The sequence below is a fragment of the Hyla sarda genome, chromosome 4 (assembly GCF_029499605.1).
Source record: "Hyla sarda isolate aHylSar1 chromosome 4, aHylSar1.hap1, whole genome shotgun sequence".
Taxonomy (NCBI): domain Eukaryota; kingdom Metazoa; phylum Chordata; class Amphibia; order Anura; family Hylidae; genus Hyla; species Hyla sarda.
This window is the reverse complement of record NC_079192.1, coordinates 66,430,304-66,450,231: the sequence shown is the minus strand read 5'-3', so window position 1 is coordinate 66,450,231 and position 19,928 is coordinate 66,430,304. Positions and strand designations below refer to the sequence as shown.

General features: G+C 42.2%; 1 protein-coding gene across 5 annotated transcripts in view; it reads right to left on the bottom strand.

Moving 5' to 3' along the window:
* The window catches only part of LOC130368055 (PH and SEC7 domain-containing protein 4-like), a 95,558-nt gene that overhangs the window by 16,578 nt on the left and 59,052 nt on the right, over nt 1-19,928 (bottom strand). For 4 of the 5 annotated variants that reach the window (XM_056571280.1, XM_056571281.1, XM_056571283.1 and 1 more), the window contains exons 2-8: nt 17,557-18,607; nt 11,833-11,905; nt 7,900-8,308; nt 6,850-6,981; nt 3,766-3,846; nt 2,069-2,181; nt 1,923-1,981 (exon numbers count right to left, since the gene is read on the bottom strand). In XM_056571280.1, the coding sequence (XP_056427255.1) occupies nt 1,923-1,981; nt 2,069-2,181; nt 3,766-3,846; nt 6,850-6,981; nt 7,900-8,308; nt 11,833-11,905; nt 17,557-18,474 (1,785 nt within the window). In that variant the 5' untranslated portion in view covers nt 18,475-18,607. The remainder of the gene's footprint in view (nt 1-1,922; nt 1,982-2,068; nt 2,182-3,765; nt 3,847-6,849; nt 6,982-7,899; nt 8,309-11,832; nt 11,906-17,556; nt 18,608-19,928) is intronic. The other variant, XM_056571284.1, reaches the window with a different exon arrangement.

Genomic DNA, 19,928 nt, shown 5'->3' with positions numbered 1-19,928 from the left:
GCAGTCAGTAAAACAGCCATGAATGCAACACAGGGACAGCTCAAGTCTGCCAGAGTGGTCCTCCATACTGGCACAATGAGAGAAAACCCCCTTGATGATGTCCACATGTCCTATTAGGGTATATGGACAGGGGTTGTCTTGAATGGACAACTGCTTTAAAAAGGGGTTTTGTCATCATGAACACTTATCCCCTATTCACATGACTCCCAAAGCTCCTATTTGAAATCAGAGGAGATACACAGCGCCGAAGACAGCTGAGCACTATATTCAGCCATGTTCAGCACTCACACAGACAATGAATTAACCCCTTAAGGACTCAGGGTTTTTCCATTTTTGCACTTTCGTTTTTTTCTCCTTACCTTTTAAAAATCATAACCCTTTAAATTTTCCACCTAAAAATCCATATTATGGCTTATTTTTTGCGTCGCCAATTCTACTTTGCAGTGACATTAGTCATTTTACCCAAAAATGCACAGCGAAACGGAAAAAAAAATCATTTTGTAACTTTTGGGGGCTTCCGCTTCTACGCAGTGCATATTTGGGTAAAAATGACACCTTATCATTATTCTGTAGGTCCATACGGTTAAAATGATACCCTACTTATATAGGTTTGATTTTGTCGCACTTCTGGAAAAAATCATAACTACATGCAGGAAAATGTATATGTTTAAAAATGTCATCTTCTGACCCCTATAACTTTTTTATTTTTCCACGTACAGGGCGGTATGAGGACTCATTTTTTGCGCCGTGATCTGAAGTTTTTATCGGTATGATTTTTGTTTTGATCGGACTTTTTGATCACTTTTTATTCATTTTTTAATGGTATAAAAAGTGACCAAAATACGCTTTTTTGGACTATGGAATTTTTTTGCGCGTACGCCATTGACTGTGCGGTTTAATTAATGATATATTTTTATAGTTCAGACATTTACGCACGCGACGATACCACATATGTTTATTTTATTTATTTTTTTAACACTGTTTTATTTTTTTTATGGGAAAAGGGGGGTGATTCAAACTTATTAGGGAAGGGGTTAAATTACCTTTATTAACACTTTTTTTAAACTTTTTTTTTTGCAGTGTTATAGGTCCCATAGGGACCTATAACACTAATACCGCACATGGCCGTGATCGGCGATGTGTGGTATTAGCCGCGGGTCCCGGCCGTTGATGAGCGCCGGGACCGATGCGATATGATGCGGGATCGCGGCGCGATCCCGCTTCATATCGCGGGAGCTGGCGCAGGACGAAAATATACGTCCTGCGTCGTTAAGGGGTTAAAGGGTACCTCTCATCAAAAAAACTTTTGATATATTATAGATTAATGTATGCAGAATAACTTTACAATTGCATGCTATTAAAAAATATGCTTCTTTCTATTTAATTTTCCACTTTGAAGAAATGACCACTAGGGGTCTCCCTACCAGTCCTGGCAGCAAGCATTTCAGACTCATGCTGGAGTCCTAAACACTACGAGCTGCCAGTCTGCTTTGTTCAGAAAGGAGAACACTCAGAGCTGCCAGCCTGCTTTGTTCACAGCCTGTTTGGCTGTGAACAAAGCAGGCTGGCAGCTCTGAGTGTTTAGGACTCCAGCATGAGTCAGAAATGCTTGCTGACGGGACTGATCAGGAAAAATACAATAGAAAGAAGCATATTTTTCATTAACATGCTATTGGAAAGTTATTCAACATTCATTAATCTAAAATATATCAAATGTTTATTTGATGAGAGGTACCCTTTAAGTGATAGTCCAGTATGTGCATTGCCTTTCTATTCAGAAGGGAGCTCTGGGAGTCCAATTCTCAAGATCATGATCCCCAGCAATCATACACTTATCCTTTATCCTGTAATCAGGGGTAAGTGTTCATGATGGCACAAGATATATCTCTTTCCACAATAACATTAATAACAGCGAATGTTACCTGTCCATGTAGATCTGAGTTCAGCAGCATGAGGGCACAGGTCATAGTATGAACAGCATCTAAATAGAACAAGGATTTGGTGAGCTTGTTTCTGGTATGACCTGAACAAAGTAGAGAGTATCAAGAATAATCCAGAGCTCTCTCACCTGCGGATCGGAAATCCTTGGGGTTGCAATTGTGAAAACGTTTGGAGAAATGGAAGAGGACCCGCTCTCGTTCCTGTGTTTCCCCAGTTAGTACCAGTTCTTGCAACAGAGACCTGATAATAAAAATAATAAAAAATATAATATATGGGACCCTGAGGTCTATCACATGAGATACAGCTATGGTAATACACCCACTAGGTGGATGTCTGCCCCCATTGTATATATGATAGCCAATGTAATGTGCTTTTGGATAAGAGAGTATTTCATTTTATCCCCTTACTATAATATTAATGGCATATCCTTAGGATAGACAAGCAATACCAGATCAGTCAGGGTCTGAACCAAGGCACCACCTCCATATGTCTACAGGAGATACCACCACTATATTTCTGTAAGAGAGCCGTTCAGCTATCTTCGGCTCTCCCATAGACATATATGGAGGGGGTGTGGCGGCCCCTACTTCGGGCGGGGGTCCTGACACACCACTCTGGTGGTGAGTCGAGGTTCTGTACAAGAGGAGGGCTGTGTTTTTTTTTTTTTTTGTACTGTACATTTTGTAGTGGCTGTACCTGGTAAGTCCAATTCACTTGAGCGGGACTGAAGCGCAGAGAGCTGCAGTACCAGGCACAGGGGGGGGGGGGGGGGGGGGGGGGGTGGAACAACATATTGGGATCCATTGGTTTTTAGCTTGCTTGCTGGTGATTGATTATACACTAGTTTACCCTATTTTTCTATATCACTATACACACATATTATTTTCATTTTTTTGCAGTGGAATGCCCTGGCGGCAACGGACTGTGGAGCACATAATCTATCTAGCAGACATCTGTACTTGTTGTTTATTGTTTTCTCCCTCACTTATACAGGTCAGGGAACGGCACCGTGGTTGAGGCCACCCTGTTAAAGGGGTACGGCCACGCCCCCTCAATGCAAGTCTACAGGAGGTGGTGTGAAGCGCGTCATGCCCCCTCCCATAGACTTGCATTGAGGGGGCGTGGCTGTGATGTCAAGAGGGGCAAGACCGACCCTGGCAGCGTGAAAACAGCATTCAAAACATTTACTTCCGAACCCTGGCCAGTGGAGGACCCCTTTAAGGAGGTGGGTCCCTCAAAAGGCAGGGACAGAGGGATGGGGTTCTAGATTTAGAGTGCACTAAACTACGCCCTATCTGACTCTGTTCTCCATCTCCTATAACCATTAGTTAGTATGGTGTACATCCATATTACTACGAGATCTATCATACTTACGCTCTTTTACATATTGATCTACCCTGTCATCTGTATTGCTGTTGCTCCATGGTCCGTGTTCCCTGGGGACATCCATTGTGTATTTTTTGTGGAGGGGTTTGTTCACGGTTGTGTTTTTTCCCTAATTTGTTCTATTCAGTTGTTTTTATTATAAGATGATTAAAGGTTATGTTTTATAATGTTATCGCTATTTAACTAGAGGTTCCTATTTTGGTGATACCCTTTTGACTACCTCTGGGCACTATGTAAAAGGAGGTAGACTCTCCTGATTGTTGACAGGTCTTTTGTTGGTGATACATAGTATCAGGCACAGCCACAGCAGACAACCGACAATCTGAAACTGATGGCGTATTTTATGGCTAATCTATTGATATTAAAGGCCTGAAAACCCTTTAACAATAAAAATTAATGAATTAATTAATTGCATAATAAATATCAAAGCCATCTCACCTGAGAGCCACATCCAGGCTTTTCCCTGTGAAATCGAAAAGTGCAAGGTATTCTTCGGCCACCAAGGCACTAAAGTCATTACTAAACAGAAAAAAGAAAACATTTTCTTTATTGAATGCGTTACTGTGCTATAAAACTTACTCTATTCTTCTTTACTACTTTTTCACATAGGCCTAACAAGATGTGTGAGGCTGCAGTAAAAGGATAATTCATCATTGCTTCAACAAACACCTCCTGCTTTGGACAGTTCCTGACATGGACAGAGGTGGCAGCAGAGGGCACTGTGTCTAACTGGAAAGACTACATGACTTCCTCCATACAGCAGCTGATATTGGACACTTTCCTGCCTGGTGAATGTACAGTACAATCAGTGGCCATGTACTATATTCGCTAGCCTGGCACTGCCCACCCGGCCTGGTGCATGTACAGAACTGTGAGCAGCAATGCATGTGCGCATCGCCACTCACTATAGTAATGTACAGTACTTACAGGAGTAGTGATTCTGGCAACAGAAAGGAATCCTGTATTTTTTCATGAAAACACAATGGCCCTCATTTACTATTGCAAACCCAACATGTTTTGTCGGGTTGTGCGCCAGATTCTGTTGCATTGCGCCAGAAATTCTGTTGCATTGCGCCAGAAATTCTGTCTGCGCCAGAAAGTGCGCCAGAATTGAAAAACCCCGACTAGCTCTCCATTTTGCTAAGAAAACTGGGAAAAGGGGGCGTGGCATGCAAAAATGGGCGTGTTCTCGACATTTTCACAAAAACCCAACATATTTACTAAGGTTTCCACATAAAATGTGGTGGATTTGAGCTGAGGAAAACCCTACAGATCAGAGCATATGTAAAAAAGCAAAATGTAGGGAAAGTGGAAAATGTAGGGAAACCTTAGTAAATACCATGGAAAATAAATTGTAGGGAATTAAAACCCACAAAGAAACCTACACAACACTCTTAGTAAATGAGGGCCACTATGCTGATAGCTTAGCAAGCCACGTTAAAAAACAACATCATGCCAATACAGTAGGCAGCTGCTCCCTCTGTATACAGCCACGAAAAAACGGATGCCTACGACTCATCCAATACATTAGCATCTATCACCCATAGCGTCCTAATGAAAAAAGATTGTGTACTACTTTTTTACTGGATACCATAGTAGTCCACTGATGTATCCCAGAGAGATGGAGGCCATAAGGACACTCTTTTCTCCTCTATTGGGCAAACCTACTCCGACAGACATGGAAAGCAGGTACATCAGGTGCTTTATTAGGGGACACACTAAACATACATCACAAATAAGATGTGCTTGTAATAATATGCACACTGGACTCTGGGAACCCTTGTCATCTGTGCAGAATACTGAAGGCCCATTCAGTTCACAGGGTGCCGTGCCATGCTTACTGTACCATGCAATGCCAAACTTTCGCACAAGTATGGGATGTTCAAGAATGATGCAACATTACTAGTGAGAGAACATTATTTTATTACAGAATTATGAACATCTCAGTCATTGGTCCTCAAACTGTGGCCCTCCAGATGTTGCAAAACTACAACTCCCAGCATGCACGGACAGCCAACGGCTGTCCGGGGATGCTGGGAGTTGTAGTTTTGCAACATCTGGAGGGCCACAGTTTGGGCACCACTAATCTAAGGACGCAGGGTATTTGCGTTTTTGCATTTTAATTTTTTCCCTCATCACCTTCTAAAAATCATAACGCTTTCAATTTTGCGCCACCAATTCAATTTTTTGCGCCACCAATTCTACTTTGCAGGGACATTAGTCATTTTACAAAAAAATCCACGGCAAAACAGAAAAAAAATTCATTGTGCGACAAAATTTAAGAAAAAATGTCCTTTTGTAAATTTTGGGGGCTTCCGTTTCTACGCAGTGCATTTTTCGGTAAAAATGACACCTTCTCTTTATTCTGTAGGTCCATACGGTTAAAATGATACCCTACTTATATAGGTTTGATTTTGTCGGACTTCTCTAAAAAATCATAACTACATGCAGGAAAATTTATACGTTTAAAATTGTCATCTTCTGACCCCTATAACTTTTTTATTTTTCCGCGTGCGGGTCGGTATGAGGGCTCTTTTTTTGTGCCGTGATCTGAAGTTTTTATCGGTATCATTTTTATATTGATCAGACTTTTTGATCGCTTTTTATTAATTTTTCCATGATATAAAGAGTGACCAAAAATACGCTATTTTGGACTTTGGAATTTTTTTGCGCGTACGCCATTGACCATGCGATTTAATTAACAATATATTTTTATAGTTCGGACATTTCAGCACGGGGCGATACCACTTTTGTTTATTTTTATTTACACAGTTTTTTTTTATGGGAAAAGGGGGGTGATTCAAACTTTTATTAGGGAAGGGGTTAAATGACCTTTGTTCACTTTTTTTGCAGTGTTATAGCTCCCATAGGGACCTATAACACTGCACACACTGATCTTTTTCCCTGATCCCTGCAAAGCCATAGCTTTGCATGGATCAGAGTTATAGGGGCTCGATTGCTAAAGCCTGTAGCTCAGGCTTGGAGCAATCAAACGCCGATCGGACGTGACAGAGCCAGGTAAGGAGACCTCCACTCGTGTCCTAACTGATTGGGACATCGCGATTTTATCGCGATGTCCCGATCAGCCCGACTGAGCTGCCGGGAAGTGTTTACTTTTATTTTTAGACACGGCGATCAACTTTGATCGCTGCGTCTAAAGGGTTAATAGCGCGTGGCACAACAATCGGTGCCGCACGCTATTAGCCCAGTGTCCCGGCTATCGTTAGCAGCCGGGACCGACCCGGTGTGATGCGGGGTCACGGTGTGACCCCGTTTTAAACACTGGGACCGAGCGTGGGGCGTACAGGTACGCCCTTAGTCCTGAAGGAGTTAAAGCAGTGCTTTCCAAACAGTGTGTCTCCAGCTGTTGCAAAACTACAACCAAAGCCAAAGGCTGTCCGGGCATGCTGGGAGTTGTAATTTTGCAACAGCTGGAGACACACAGTTTGGAAAACACTGAGTTAAATGGTTTCATACTTCACTTGTAACATAATGAAGCAACTCTGGTGTTCACGGACTTACTTTTTCTGAAGGTAGGGAGCAACCTGAGATCTTTCAAAACCATCCAGCTTGAACAATTTCAATGCCAAAGATCGGGCGGCCTCCACATCCTGAGTCCGGACTATGGCTTCCACATAAGTCGCCTCCTCTGAACTGCAAAGCAAAGACAAATCAGTGTTAAAATGGAAGTAATGAGAGACCATACAGGAACCATATTAGAGGTATCTTATATATGTAGGTTAAAAACGACGGCTCCGTTTGGACTAAACCATCGATAAGATCTTATTTTCCACCATTACATCCTTTCGTGGATTCCTAATTTGCCCCTGTATCTGCAATTCCTTCCCTTATGTACATTGTACTTTTGTTTTGTACCTACCTTTTTCATCCAGAGTTTATTCTTCTTGTGAATAAAATGTGTAAGTTTTATATTATGTTTGTTATAATTGTATTAATGAACATTTATTAGGGCACACACATATTTAGCAAAATGGAAAAGTAGAAAGAAAAAAATAAATAAAACACACAACATCAAAAATTCTTAAAAAATATGTGTAACATTGAAGATAACAAATTTCCTTAAACCATTACTAAGGGACATCATCCAGCCCTGAAATATGTTGGTTTCTTGTGTCCTGTATTTTGTTATTGTGGAAGCTGAATAAAGCCTTGTCCACAGGATATGATCTCATTCACAACTGGATCTTCTTGTTGTACTAAATGGGGAGATTTACTAATGTCGGACCCTGATTGAGCTTCTGTCACTAGATCACAAGCAATTCTTGACAGAAATGATAAAACCCCAAGGAGTATGAATGGGGCAGAGTATTGCTGCTCCATTCACTTGGGTAACACTCTGCCTTCATTGTAGTTATCAGGGGGATTACCCCTTTAAAAAGTTAGTACTAGGCAAGCTGGATTTTAATGTGCCAAACCTGTTCTCAGGGCAGAAAAGTTGCCGGCATCTTCATACAAAACATATGAACAGGTTCTGAATGGAGAAGGGGGGAAAGCTGCTTCGGCTGACATCAATCTGAAGTGTATGATCAGCTTTCATTATGTCTTACTTACCCAGAAGTCTCCAGATCCGTAAATACATCATCTGATGGCTCTAAGACAGTCTCCGGAGCACCCTGCGCAGGTTCACTGTCCAGTTCTTCTTTTATTCCCTGTACTGGTAATCTACTGCCCACATGTTCCTTGCCTTGACAGCCCTGGCACAGCAGATGTGCATCTTCTTCCTTGTGGCTTTCTATAGACAAGTCCCTGTCAGGACATTGAAGGAGCACAATATCCTCACCAGTCTCTTTTGATTCTTGTGAAGTAAACGTATTGTCCATAAAAGTCTTAGAAGGTAGTGGTGGAGGGGAAGGTGAAGGCTTCGGCTCGGATTTCTCATCTTCTATTAACAATTTGGTCCAGAAACTAGAATCAGAAAATAGTAAACCTTGTTCTTCCACAGCGGTCTTCTGGCTGGGAGCTGCGATTAGAGAAAGGGAGGTTATCCATGTTTGTAATGGGCATTTATTATAAAGAGGTATTACAGGGGTTTTCCGACACCAAGGCCCCAAAATCAGCTGCTTCCCAGAAACATTGTGCTCACATATACAGACAACAGAGCTGAAAGCAGACAGTGCCATACATTGTGTAGTGGCCGTACTGGGTTACTGCAGCTCTACTCTTATTCACTTACTCTGGTGGAAAACTTTACTTTTATTATTATTTTTTTAAATCAACTGGTCCCAGAAAGTTAAACAGATTTGTAATTTGCTTCTATTAAAAAATCTTAATCCTTCCAGTACTGATTAGCTGCTGAATACTACAAAGGAAATTATTTTCTTTTTGGAACACAGTGCTCTCTGCTGACATCATGACCACAGTGCTCTCTGCCGACACCTCTGTCCATTTTAAGAACTGTCCAGAGTAGGAGAAAATCCCCATAGCAAACATATGCTGCTCTGGACAGTTACTAAAATAGACAGAGATGTCAGCAGAGAGCCCTGTGAGCCCTGTGTTCCAAAATTAAAAGTAGTTCCTCTGTAGTATTCAGCAGCTAATTAGTACTGGAAGGATTAAGATTGTTTAATAGAAGTAATTTACAAATCTGTTTAACTTTCTGGGTCTCAATTGATTTAAAAAAAAAAAAAAAAATGATATATATATATCTTTTTTTTTTTTTCCCCACTGGAGTACCACTTTAAAGAAGAAGTATCATGGACAAAAACCTATTCCCTATCCGCACGGGCGGACATACTGCTCAGACCCCCGGCTCTCCTCCACAGCAGCGCGTCACGACCCTCGCCCGATGCGGTGCCCGCCACGCCCCCTCTATATAGCTCTATGGGAGAGCCAAAGATTGCTGAACGACTCTCCCATAGAGCTATGTGTAGGGGGCATGGTGGCCCCCGCTTCGGACAGAGGTCATGATGCGCCACTGTTGAGGTGAGCCTGGGCTCCATACAGGAGAATGCGGGGAGCCCCAGCACTTGGACAAGTTTTTGTCCATGATACTTCACCTTTAAGGGTACGATCACAGCAGACCCCACTAAAGTCAATGTAATCTGCTGCAGATTTTCCACTGTTGAAATTCTGCTGCAGCTCAAACTTGCAGCAGGAAACTCGCAGTAGATCCTAAAGGGGTAGTCCAGCGTTTAATCACAGAGGGTCCAACCTTTTCTGCTGTGGTCTCCAGAAAGTGGTCCAGAGATACCAGAGCCTCAAAACAGCTACAATTGCTGAATCGTCCTGATACTATAGTGGTGAACGGACAATGTCCACATAGCTCTAGCTGCGGGACCTAAGTACATGAATGAACATAGCTAGTGTCAGTGAGTCACACTCATTATAAGAGGTCTATGGTATATAGTAAATATACAGTTTATGAGCCTCAGTACTCTACCATGAATGTGCGGTATTTATACGGCAGGTTATAATATGCCAATACATTCCTAACACACGCCCTACAACACGACGTATGAGTAATAGACTACATGTGTAAGGGCTGTGGAATTTATTTGATTCTATTGGACAGCGTTTCCCCAACTAGTGTGCCTCCAGCTGTTGCAAAACCACAACTCCCAGCATGCCCGGACAGCCAAAGGCTGTCCAGGCATGCTGGGAGTTGTAGTTTTGCAACAGCTGGAGGCACCCTGATTGGGAAACCCTGATCCAGGAAGTCTAGGTCTGACTGCCCACTATCATATTTCTATTTTAGCATCATATCTATATTAAGCCTGATAATTAAAGATGGGAAGTAAAGACTTCAGGGGAAACTCCACCGTGACCAAGAATTTGCAATATCCCACACATCACATATACAGATGTTGTGTAAGACTTTATGTAAATGGTCGTACATGACAAAGGAAAAGTGCATTGTGGGAATTTAGCAACCGTATATAACAATTACAAAGACAGAAAGAAGATCCTACAGAGAAAGGGTCTAATCCGCTGTCGGTTTCTAAAGTTCTGGCTCCAGAAAGTTAAACAGATTTGTAAATTACTTCTATTAAAAAAAATCTTAATCCTTCCAATAATTATCAGATGCTGAAGTACAGTTGTTATTTTCTGTCTGGCAACAGTGCTCTCTGCTGACATCTCTGTTTGTCTCGGGAACTGCACAGAAGAGAAGAGGTTTACTATGGGGATTTGCTTCTACTCTGGACAGTTCCCGAGACAGGTGTCATCAGAGAGCACTTAGACTGAAAAGAACAACTCAACTTCAGCAGCTCATAAGCACTGAAAGGATTACGTTTTTTTATAGAAATAATTTACAAATCTGTTTAACTTTCTGGAGCCAGTTGAGATATATATATATATATATATATATATATATATATATATAAAGTTTTTTCCTGGATAACCCCTTTAAGTATATTAAATGTCAATTTTATGCCTCAAAAAACAATGATTTTACACCAGTTTTTTTTTTTGCAAAGAACAGTTTGCAAGCACTTTATTTTGTTCTTTGTTTATATTTGGTAAAAATAAGTGCATGGTACTTGCTTTGGTCCATTTTGCATCTTTTTTTATTATTGTTTTTTTTTTTTTAAACTTAAACGCTTCAAAAACATGAAAATTGCAAACACCTGATATCCATAAAACCACCCCAAAAAATGGTCAGAAAGGGAATGTTCACATGTACTGTGAATCTGATGCTCTGTGACCTGTGCAGAGGCCATTCTACAGAGGAGGGGGAGGCTGAGCTGCTATTGTTTTTTCTACCGTATCCCCTTTCACTAGAAAGCAGCCTCCTCTTTGTCATCACAGACAGAACAGGAGGCTTCAGCTTAGATTTAGGCAGAGTAGTAAGAATGGAAACTGTAAGATTTCAGCAAGAACTATTTTGTAATATAGGGCATAAAATGGAAAACAAGCAGAAATTTATGTTTACATAAAAACTTTAAAAAAAGGGAAAACATTTTATGACACATTCCATTTAAAAAGCTATTTCAGCAGGTTCTCATAGCATTCAATTACACATGTAGCATTGCCAGGTAACCAAAAAAAAGTGCCAAGGCCCCCGGTCTCAGGATGGCACCTGGAACTACACCCAATAAAGATGAGGGTGGATCATAGACCAGAATGCATTTGTCTGTTTCCTTAGTAAAGCCAAAAAGGGCCACAGTGATCAGGAATCCATCGCAAATATCTTCCATTATAGCAGTCAGCCCAGATACAGGGCATTAAATGCCACCTCACCAATATTATATCTTATCTAATACTACAACTCTGTGCAAATATAATAAGTAAAATAAGTATAGTAATAGGTTAATGTGGCGTTTCCCAACTAGGGTGCCTCCAGCTGTTGCAAAACTACGATTCCCAGCATGCCCGGACAGCCTTTGGCTGTCCGGGCATGCTGGGAGTCGTAGTTTTGCAACAGCTGGAGGCACCCTAGTTGGGAAACGCAGGGTTAATGATAGGCCTATGATGTTTTGTATAACGTGTTGTACTGACAACATGTACGCAGCACACTTATTCAGCGGAAAGGAAATTCACACTTACTGGTTTCAGTCGCACCTGCTGTGGAGACGAACGCTGTCATAGTCTGTGTTTCTTCTGTGCTTCTTAAGACATCCTAAAAAGGTAGAGACTCTATTAGAATATTAGAAAATATAACTACCCTCACAATCTCTGTAGAGGACTGCAATAGAGAGACAATACCGGTGCCCCTTATAGCGAGGTCTGCACACACTCGTGGTTTCTGCCGGAGCGATGTCAGTACCGCGAGACGAGACCCACAACGAAAGCAGGGACCATGTGACTAACGTTCTCTTTTCTGCATAGCTATGACTGGTATTAATCGAGAAAGAGCATGTCAAATAAGAACTCATTGCATCATACATGAGGAGTAACGCTATCCCACAGATTGGGTACCTGGAATTGGAGTCGGAGTCGGCAAACAATGCACCGACTCTGACTCCTACTAAATTTAGATTGGAATTAAGTTTAAATGTCCCAATTAACAAAAAGTTATAATTAAATGAGTACTCCAGAACAAAATCTTTTTAGACCATGATAAACCTCTGCTGAAGTTATATAAGTTTGTCATTTACCTCCATTACGATATCTGCAGTAATACCAGACTTCTCCGAAACCGGAAGTTCAGCCACTGATTCTCCTTGATGAATTTCGTACCCCCTGCATTCGCTCTGCTGCGGCCATCATGGTAACGAAACGTCACCCTTTCTAAGATCCTCCCTGCTGTCTGCTGGCCGCCCCAGCCTCCTGTGGGTCACTCCCACACTTTGCATATTCATATGACCTTCGTTTGCACAGCCCCGATTTGCTGGGCTGTGCAAACTCCTCTGTATGCCGCCAGCCTATCAACCGTGTTCGTCCGCGCCTGCTCACTGATCTCATGATGTGTTAATATTAGCCAATCATCTCCCCGTTAGTTACGTTGCCGTAACTAACAGGGAGATTCACAAAGGAATTTAGGGGCGGCTTTAGTGGCATGGGCTGCAGTGAGGGGTGTGTTTATTGAAATGAATGGGGAGGGGAGAGACTTGGGTAGGGGAGGGGGGATGAGGAGGGAGGCACGGAGGGACAGGAAACAGAAGCAAGGGAGCTTGGGGGATGACTATTTTTACGTCATCCTCCAGGGCTCCATAACCTGGAAGTGCGGGAAATTTGCGGCGATGTGGCAGAGGAACGGCTGAACCAATTTCAGAAAGGAAGACATGCGCATAAAGGTAAAGCAGAGAGGAATGTTATGGTCTTAAAAAAAAGGTGCATTATAGAGCTCTACTTCTCTACTGTGAGAATAAAGATCGATGCATGCAGTGCCTCACGTAACCGCAAAACAAACAAATCTTGAAATCTTGTTAGCGGCTATTTATGTCAACCCAATGAGCCGCCTTTTGTTGAACAGTGAACAGACTGCTACTGGGAAAAAGGCCCTCTATGATGTAGCAGTTTGCATGAAGGGATTACGACCTGAAATACCTCCACAGGAGGATGAAGTTCTTTTAAGCAATAATGGTAACTCAGGATCATCTTCTTCAAACAAAGAATTAGACTTTGATTCCTTCTTAGACAAAATGGAAATTGCTAAAGGAAAGCGACGTCGCATAAGCGCTACAGAACCAGTAAATGTCCAAATAAAAAAAGGAGTTTTATAAAGCACTAAAAGAAGTTGAAAAGTATGATCGCTCACGACGACCAATCCACTTTCCAGGAAACTGTTCATCTAGGAATGCTCGGACCTGACACCCATAATGTGGTGGTCACCATCTTGCTGGAAAAACTCAGGGAACGTGCCAGCTTCAGTGCATAAAGAGGGAAACACATCATCATGTAGGCCACTGGATATGCGAAATTGCTACATGATGATGTGTTTCCCTCTTTATGCACTGAAGCTGGCACGTTCCCTGAGTTTTTCCAGCAAGATGGTGCAGCACCACATTATGGGTGTCAGGTCCAAGCATTCCTAGATGAACAGTTTCCTGGAAAGTGGATTGGTCGTCGTGCGCCAGTTGAATGGCCCCCAAGGTCTCCCGATCTGACCCCCTTAGACTTTTATCTTTGGGGTCATCTGAAGGCAATTGTCTATGCTGTAAAGATACGGGATGTGCAGCACCTGAAACTACGGATACTGGAAGCCTGTGCTAGCATTTCTCCTGCGGTGTTGCTATCAGTGTGTGAAGAGTGGGAGAAGAGGGTTGCATTGACAATCCAACACAATGGGCAGCACATTGAACACATTTTATAAGTGGTCACAAACTTGTAAATAACTCATGAAAGAATAAAGTTACATTAAAACCAAACACATCATTGTTTTCCTTGTGAAATTCCCAATAAGTTTGATGTGTCACATGACCCTCTTACTATTGAAAAAATGAAATTTGGATTCAAAATGGCCACCATGGTCACCCCCATCTTGAAAAGTTTTCCCCTCACATATACTAATGTGCCACAAACAGGAAGTTAATATCACCAACCATTCCTATTTTATTATGGTGTATCCATATAAATGTCACACCCTGTACATTGAATTGATTTGCATTTGCTAAGCCTATAACTACATTTCAAGATTAATATAAACATTTCTAGGTTTTACAGATTTTGTTTTTGGTTCATATAGAGAAGCTTTGTTTTTGTTCTAAAACAACCAAATAATGTGGTTTGTATTTTTGAACTGGTAAAGTTCCTGTTCCTAAAGGTACTATCCAGGCACTTGATTAATTGAATTGTTTTCATGGTGTTTGTCTTTTGCTTAAACTGTTCAATACAGTAGACTGTTGGCTTCCCAGCCAGTAGTCCTGTGGTAATGTCATATATGTTGCCTTTCTTTCCTTCAAGGAATGTATAAAATACATTCGCATATTAATACGGAGGAGTCGGCGTCGGGGAGTCGGAAGTACAAAAACGGCGGAGTCGGAGTATTTATCTACAGACTCCACAGCCCTGCATCCAGCACGACAGAGTGACTTGCTATGTGGATTTATTCAAGATACAGGATATAACATCAGTCACAGTCACGCTGGAAAGATGAATGATCTGACACGTTTTGGCTGTAGAGCCCCTTAATCATACATTAAGTGGTATTCAATGATTAAAGATCTACAGCCAAAGCGCGTCAGCTTTTCAATGCGTCTGTGACCGTAAAAACAAATCCAAATTGCAAGTAGGTCCATTGTGTTGGATGTCTTGTCTTTTCTTCATTTGACTACAGCACTGTAGAGGTGACTTGGAGGAATACAGCTAAACTATCTGCCTAGCTTCTACGCAACAACTCTGAAACATTAATGTTGTGATTAAACCGTGAAAGAGATCTGACTGACATCACTGTAAATCAGCAGACGTGGTCAGAATTGATTCAGTTCTGTTTGGGCTTCAGAAAAACCTGAATTGTTTTCATCTTGGCGGACTGCTGACATTTCACAGCTTAGTGCTGTCGAAAGTAGAAGACTGTGGCAAACATGGACAGACAGAATTACAGCACTTAACGGCTCCTACCTGCACTGAATCCATTCATTTCAATAAATCAAAAGTAGTTAATTTATTCGGAAACCAAAATTTCAAGTAGGAAAAAAAAAAACATCAGCATTTCTTCCTTTTACAACATGCATTTTTATTTGTTAAAGGGGTACTCCTGTGGAAAACTTATTTTTTATTTTTTTTTAAATCAACTGGTGCCAGAAAGTTAAACAGATTTATAAATTACTTCTATAAAAAAATCTTAATCCTTCCAGTACTTATTAGCTGCTGAATACTACAGAGGAAATTCTTTTCTTTTTGGAACACAGAGCTCTTTACTGACATCACGAGCACAGTCTCTGTCCACTGTGTCCACATCTCTGTCCATTTTAAGAACTGTCCAGAGTAGGAGAAAATCTCCATAGCAAACATATGCTACTCTGGACAGTTCCTAAAATGGACAGAGATGTCAGCAGAGAGCACTGTGTTCCAAGAAGAAAATAATTTCCTCTGTAGTATTCAGCAGCTAATAAGTACTGTAAGGATTAAGATTTTTTAATAGAAGTAATTTACAAATCTTTTTAACTTTTTGGCACCAGTTGATTTAAAAAAAAAAAAAAAAAAAATTCCACCAAAGTACCCCTTTAACCTCTTCAGGACATGGGGCGTATGCATACGCCCTGCATCCCGAGTCCTTAAGGACGTAGGGCGTATGCATACACCCGTGGGAATTCTGGTCCCTGCCGCTAGACGGTTGGGGACCGGGATGCCTGCTGAAATCCTTCAGCAGGCATCCCGGCACATCACCAAGGGGGGTCCTGAGACCCCCCCCCCCCCCCAATGTCGGCGATCGCAAAAAATCGCATGTCAATGCAGACATGCGATTTTCTGCTATTCCAGGCTGATCGGGTCTCTGGTGACCCAATCACCCAGAAAATAGGGATTGGAGCTGTCAGTGACAGCCTCGATCATTCTGACGGATAGGAGCGAGATCGCAGGATCTCCTCCTATGCCCTGCCATTGGTCAGAATTGAATTCTGACCAATGGCAGCGCACAACAGTGGGTTGCCATGGAAACCCCCCGCTCTGCCCACCCCTGGATGTCGGGCAGAACGGGGGAGGAGATGGAGGCCGGTACCTGGAGGAGAAGATGCGCGGGGACTGCCGATCATCGCTGGAGACAGCGGAGATCACGGCGCAGGTAGGGAAGCAACGGGGGGTCAGGGGGGCATAGGAAGGGGGCAGTAAAGCGATCTTTACTGCTAAATTCCTAGTGGTTGCCAAACTACAGTTTGGTGACCACTGTTACAGTGGCGCCCAAACGGTAGCCCTCCAGATGTTGCCAAACTACAACTCTCAGCATGCCTAGACTGCCCAGGCATGCTGGGAGTTGTATTTCGGTAACATCTGTCCCTTCAGATTTTGCAATTTTCATGAAAATTTTGAAAATTGCTGCTCTACTTTGAAGCCCTCTAATTTTTTCAAAAAGTAAAAATATGTCCATTTTATGATGCCAACATAAAGTACACATATTGTATTTGTGAATCAATATAACATTTATTTGGAATATCCATTTTCCTTACAAGCAGAGAGCTTCAAAGCTAAAAAAATGCAAAATTTTCATGAAATTTGGGGATTTTTCACCAAGAAAGGATGCAAGTAACGCCGAAAATTTACATTTACATTAACATAAAGTAGAATATGTCACGAAAAAACAATCTCAGAATCAGAATATTCGTTAAAAGCATCCCAGAGTTATTAATGCTTAAAGTGACAGTGTTAAGAATTGCGAAAAAGGGCTAAGTCCTTAAAGGTGAAAAAGGGCTGCGTCCTTAAGAGGTTAATGGTGCATGCGGAGGGGCTGGGTAAACAATGTTTTCTGTATTTAGTAAATGCCATTTACAGGGGGAGATTTATCAAAACCTGCGTAGAGGAAAAGTTGCTGCATTGCCCATAGCAACCAATCAGATCGCTTCTTTCATTTTTAAAAAGGCCTCTGAAAAGTGAAAGAAGCAATCTGATTGGTTGCTATGGGCAACTGGACAACTTTTCCTCTGGACAGGTTTTGATAAATCTCCCCCTATAGTGTTATAAGCAGAGCAAGACCTTGTATATCAGGACAATATGAAGTCAGATGTGTTGCTCTACCATCACTCTATATCAGTGTTTCCCAACCAGGGTGCCTCCAGCTGTTGCAAAACTACAACTCCCAGCATGCCCGGACAGCCAACATGCTGGGAGTTGTTGTTTTGCAACAGCTGGAGGCACCCTGGTTGGGAAACACTGCTGTATATAAATATCACCTACCTTCTGAGCACTGTGGAGACTGTCAGCGACTTGCCATTTCTTGGTCCTTGGGTTGGCAGACAACGCCCTCTTCTCCTCCCACTCATCCTCATATATCTGGAGCTCCTCCAGGGACTCTTCCCATGTTATCTGATGCCACGCATCTGTTCTCGTACCTGATACTTTAATATCCCAAACGTTCTGTGCCAACAGCAGCTGCCTTCCATGAGCCTCTGCCCTGTCACAAGTGCTAGGTTTATTTTCACAGCTGCCCACGGGAATACATTGCTGTGTACTCTGAGACACAGGAAAGGCATGTGTTGAGTCCTTGAACAAAGGATTATCACAGAATAAGCTCTCGTCCTCCACCTCTACTTCGGAGCAAGAAGCATCATCGCTTTCTTGGTCCTCTTCCAAAGTTGGAAGTTCCTCGGCCTCTACAGCATCGACCTCAATGTGAGGTTTAGATAGCAGTATTCTGCTGCTAGGGGCGGATTTTCCAGAATTGTCTATCTCGTCTTGAAGATCCATCATGCATAGTTGTGCCTGCAATATGCTGGCCAAAAAGACGTCCTGAGCTGAGCTGCTCTTGGGCAAGGAGTTGACTTGGGCCGTCGTTTCGGTGAGTTTATGTATCGTGGATACCTGAGAATCAAGCTGGACTCCCTCACAGGGTTCCAAATAGGTCTCAGCGTTAGTACCTTCGATGAAACCAAAGTCTTTGGTGCCATCTTGATCTGTGTGAGCATGTTTGTTCAGCATGGACCTCCCGCTAGTCTCTGAGTTATGGTTCAACATGGGACTTGGATTGGCGTCAGCTCCGTATGTCAAAGCCTTGTGTTCCTGACAAACTTTAGGAAAGTTACCAGTTGCTATGTCAGGTCGAACATAATATATAGGTAGGAGGTCATCATCCACCGAAAGCTGCTGCTTTTCCATTTCACCCTGTACATTTGTATTTGGGGGGTTCCAGTTTGGCAAACAAAATATGGGTTCCTAGAATCGGGGGACTAGGTGAATTCACAGTAACCACGGCACCTGGGAGGGACAGTCTTCAGCATTAACATCTGCCCTGGAAGACACAAAAATAAAAACAGTGAGAAAAGGTTAATGGTTAATCCAGGATAGCAAAACTCTTACAGCCTCCAGGAGCTGAACTATACGATGGCCACACGCAGAGCAGGACGACAACTGCTTACGGGCAATGGAATGGATATCAGCAGTGGTAGATGTCCGAGATAAAGCCAAAACATCGAAAAAACTGAACTAAAAGAAGACGACTCGGGGCTAAAAGCTATTCTCTTGTTTCGCTCGTAAAAGGAGGGAAAAAACTCTTTAGAAATGTCCACAGCTTCTGAAGGATTTGCATAATGTGCCAGCGGCAGTCGAGAAGTGAGGAAATACAGTAACATAAGAGGATCACATTTCTGTCTATAATATAACCAATAAACATAATACATTGTTCCCATGTAGCATAAGGAATGCAATAGTCTCCAATCTGTAGAAATGCACCTAATACAAACACTTTACGAACAACGCTGTTATACATCGGACAAGAAAAAGCCATATCGGAAAATGAAAAGAAAAAGAGCACTACTGGGAATATGGATAACTGGAGGGAAAAAGAAAGTGTCTGACATCACAAATGACTCTGAGGCAATGAGCAAACAAACAAAAAAAAAACAAAAAAACAACGACTTTGTAGCCAAGTTAAATGGGCACTGTCAGATCCAAAAACTTTTTATATGTTTAACATCTTGGCAAAATTAACCTTTGTAATATACTTTTTACGAACAGGTTATCTCCTTTTTATAGAAATCTGGGCTTATAAAAAATACCACTAGGGGTCCCCATACATCCAGAACATAATCCTATTATTTTATATGCTTAGCTGCTGAAGAAAGGTCCTAAGGGGCACCTGAAACGCGTCCAGCCGTATACCAGCCACATACATCTATAATCCAAGTGCCACAATATCAAGTTCTTGCCAGATACAGCGTTACCTAACACCCACTGCTGTCTGTCAATCTATCCAAGACAGTACGTGCAATCCTCAACCACGAGGACGCCGCAGGCTTCCTCCTACCATCTGCGGGAAAACCTCTGCAGTACCCACAGACTGAGCCCACTGCTGCCGCTGCTTACCTGAGACGGCAGAGTATCCAGCAGCGCTCCCTCTGCCCATGGAATCGGGACTCGCTCGTGTGACCGAGCGCAACTAACAGAAGTTACCAACTCTGTATACCTGCACATAAACTATCTATACTACTAAAGTTTACCATTGTCACTGCATACCTTTGAGACAGGCTGTGTCTCTAGCAGCGGGCTCTCTGCATTGAGAGCCAGGATCGTGTATAACCTCAAAGACAATCGATACTATTGTGACAAACTAA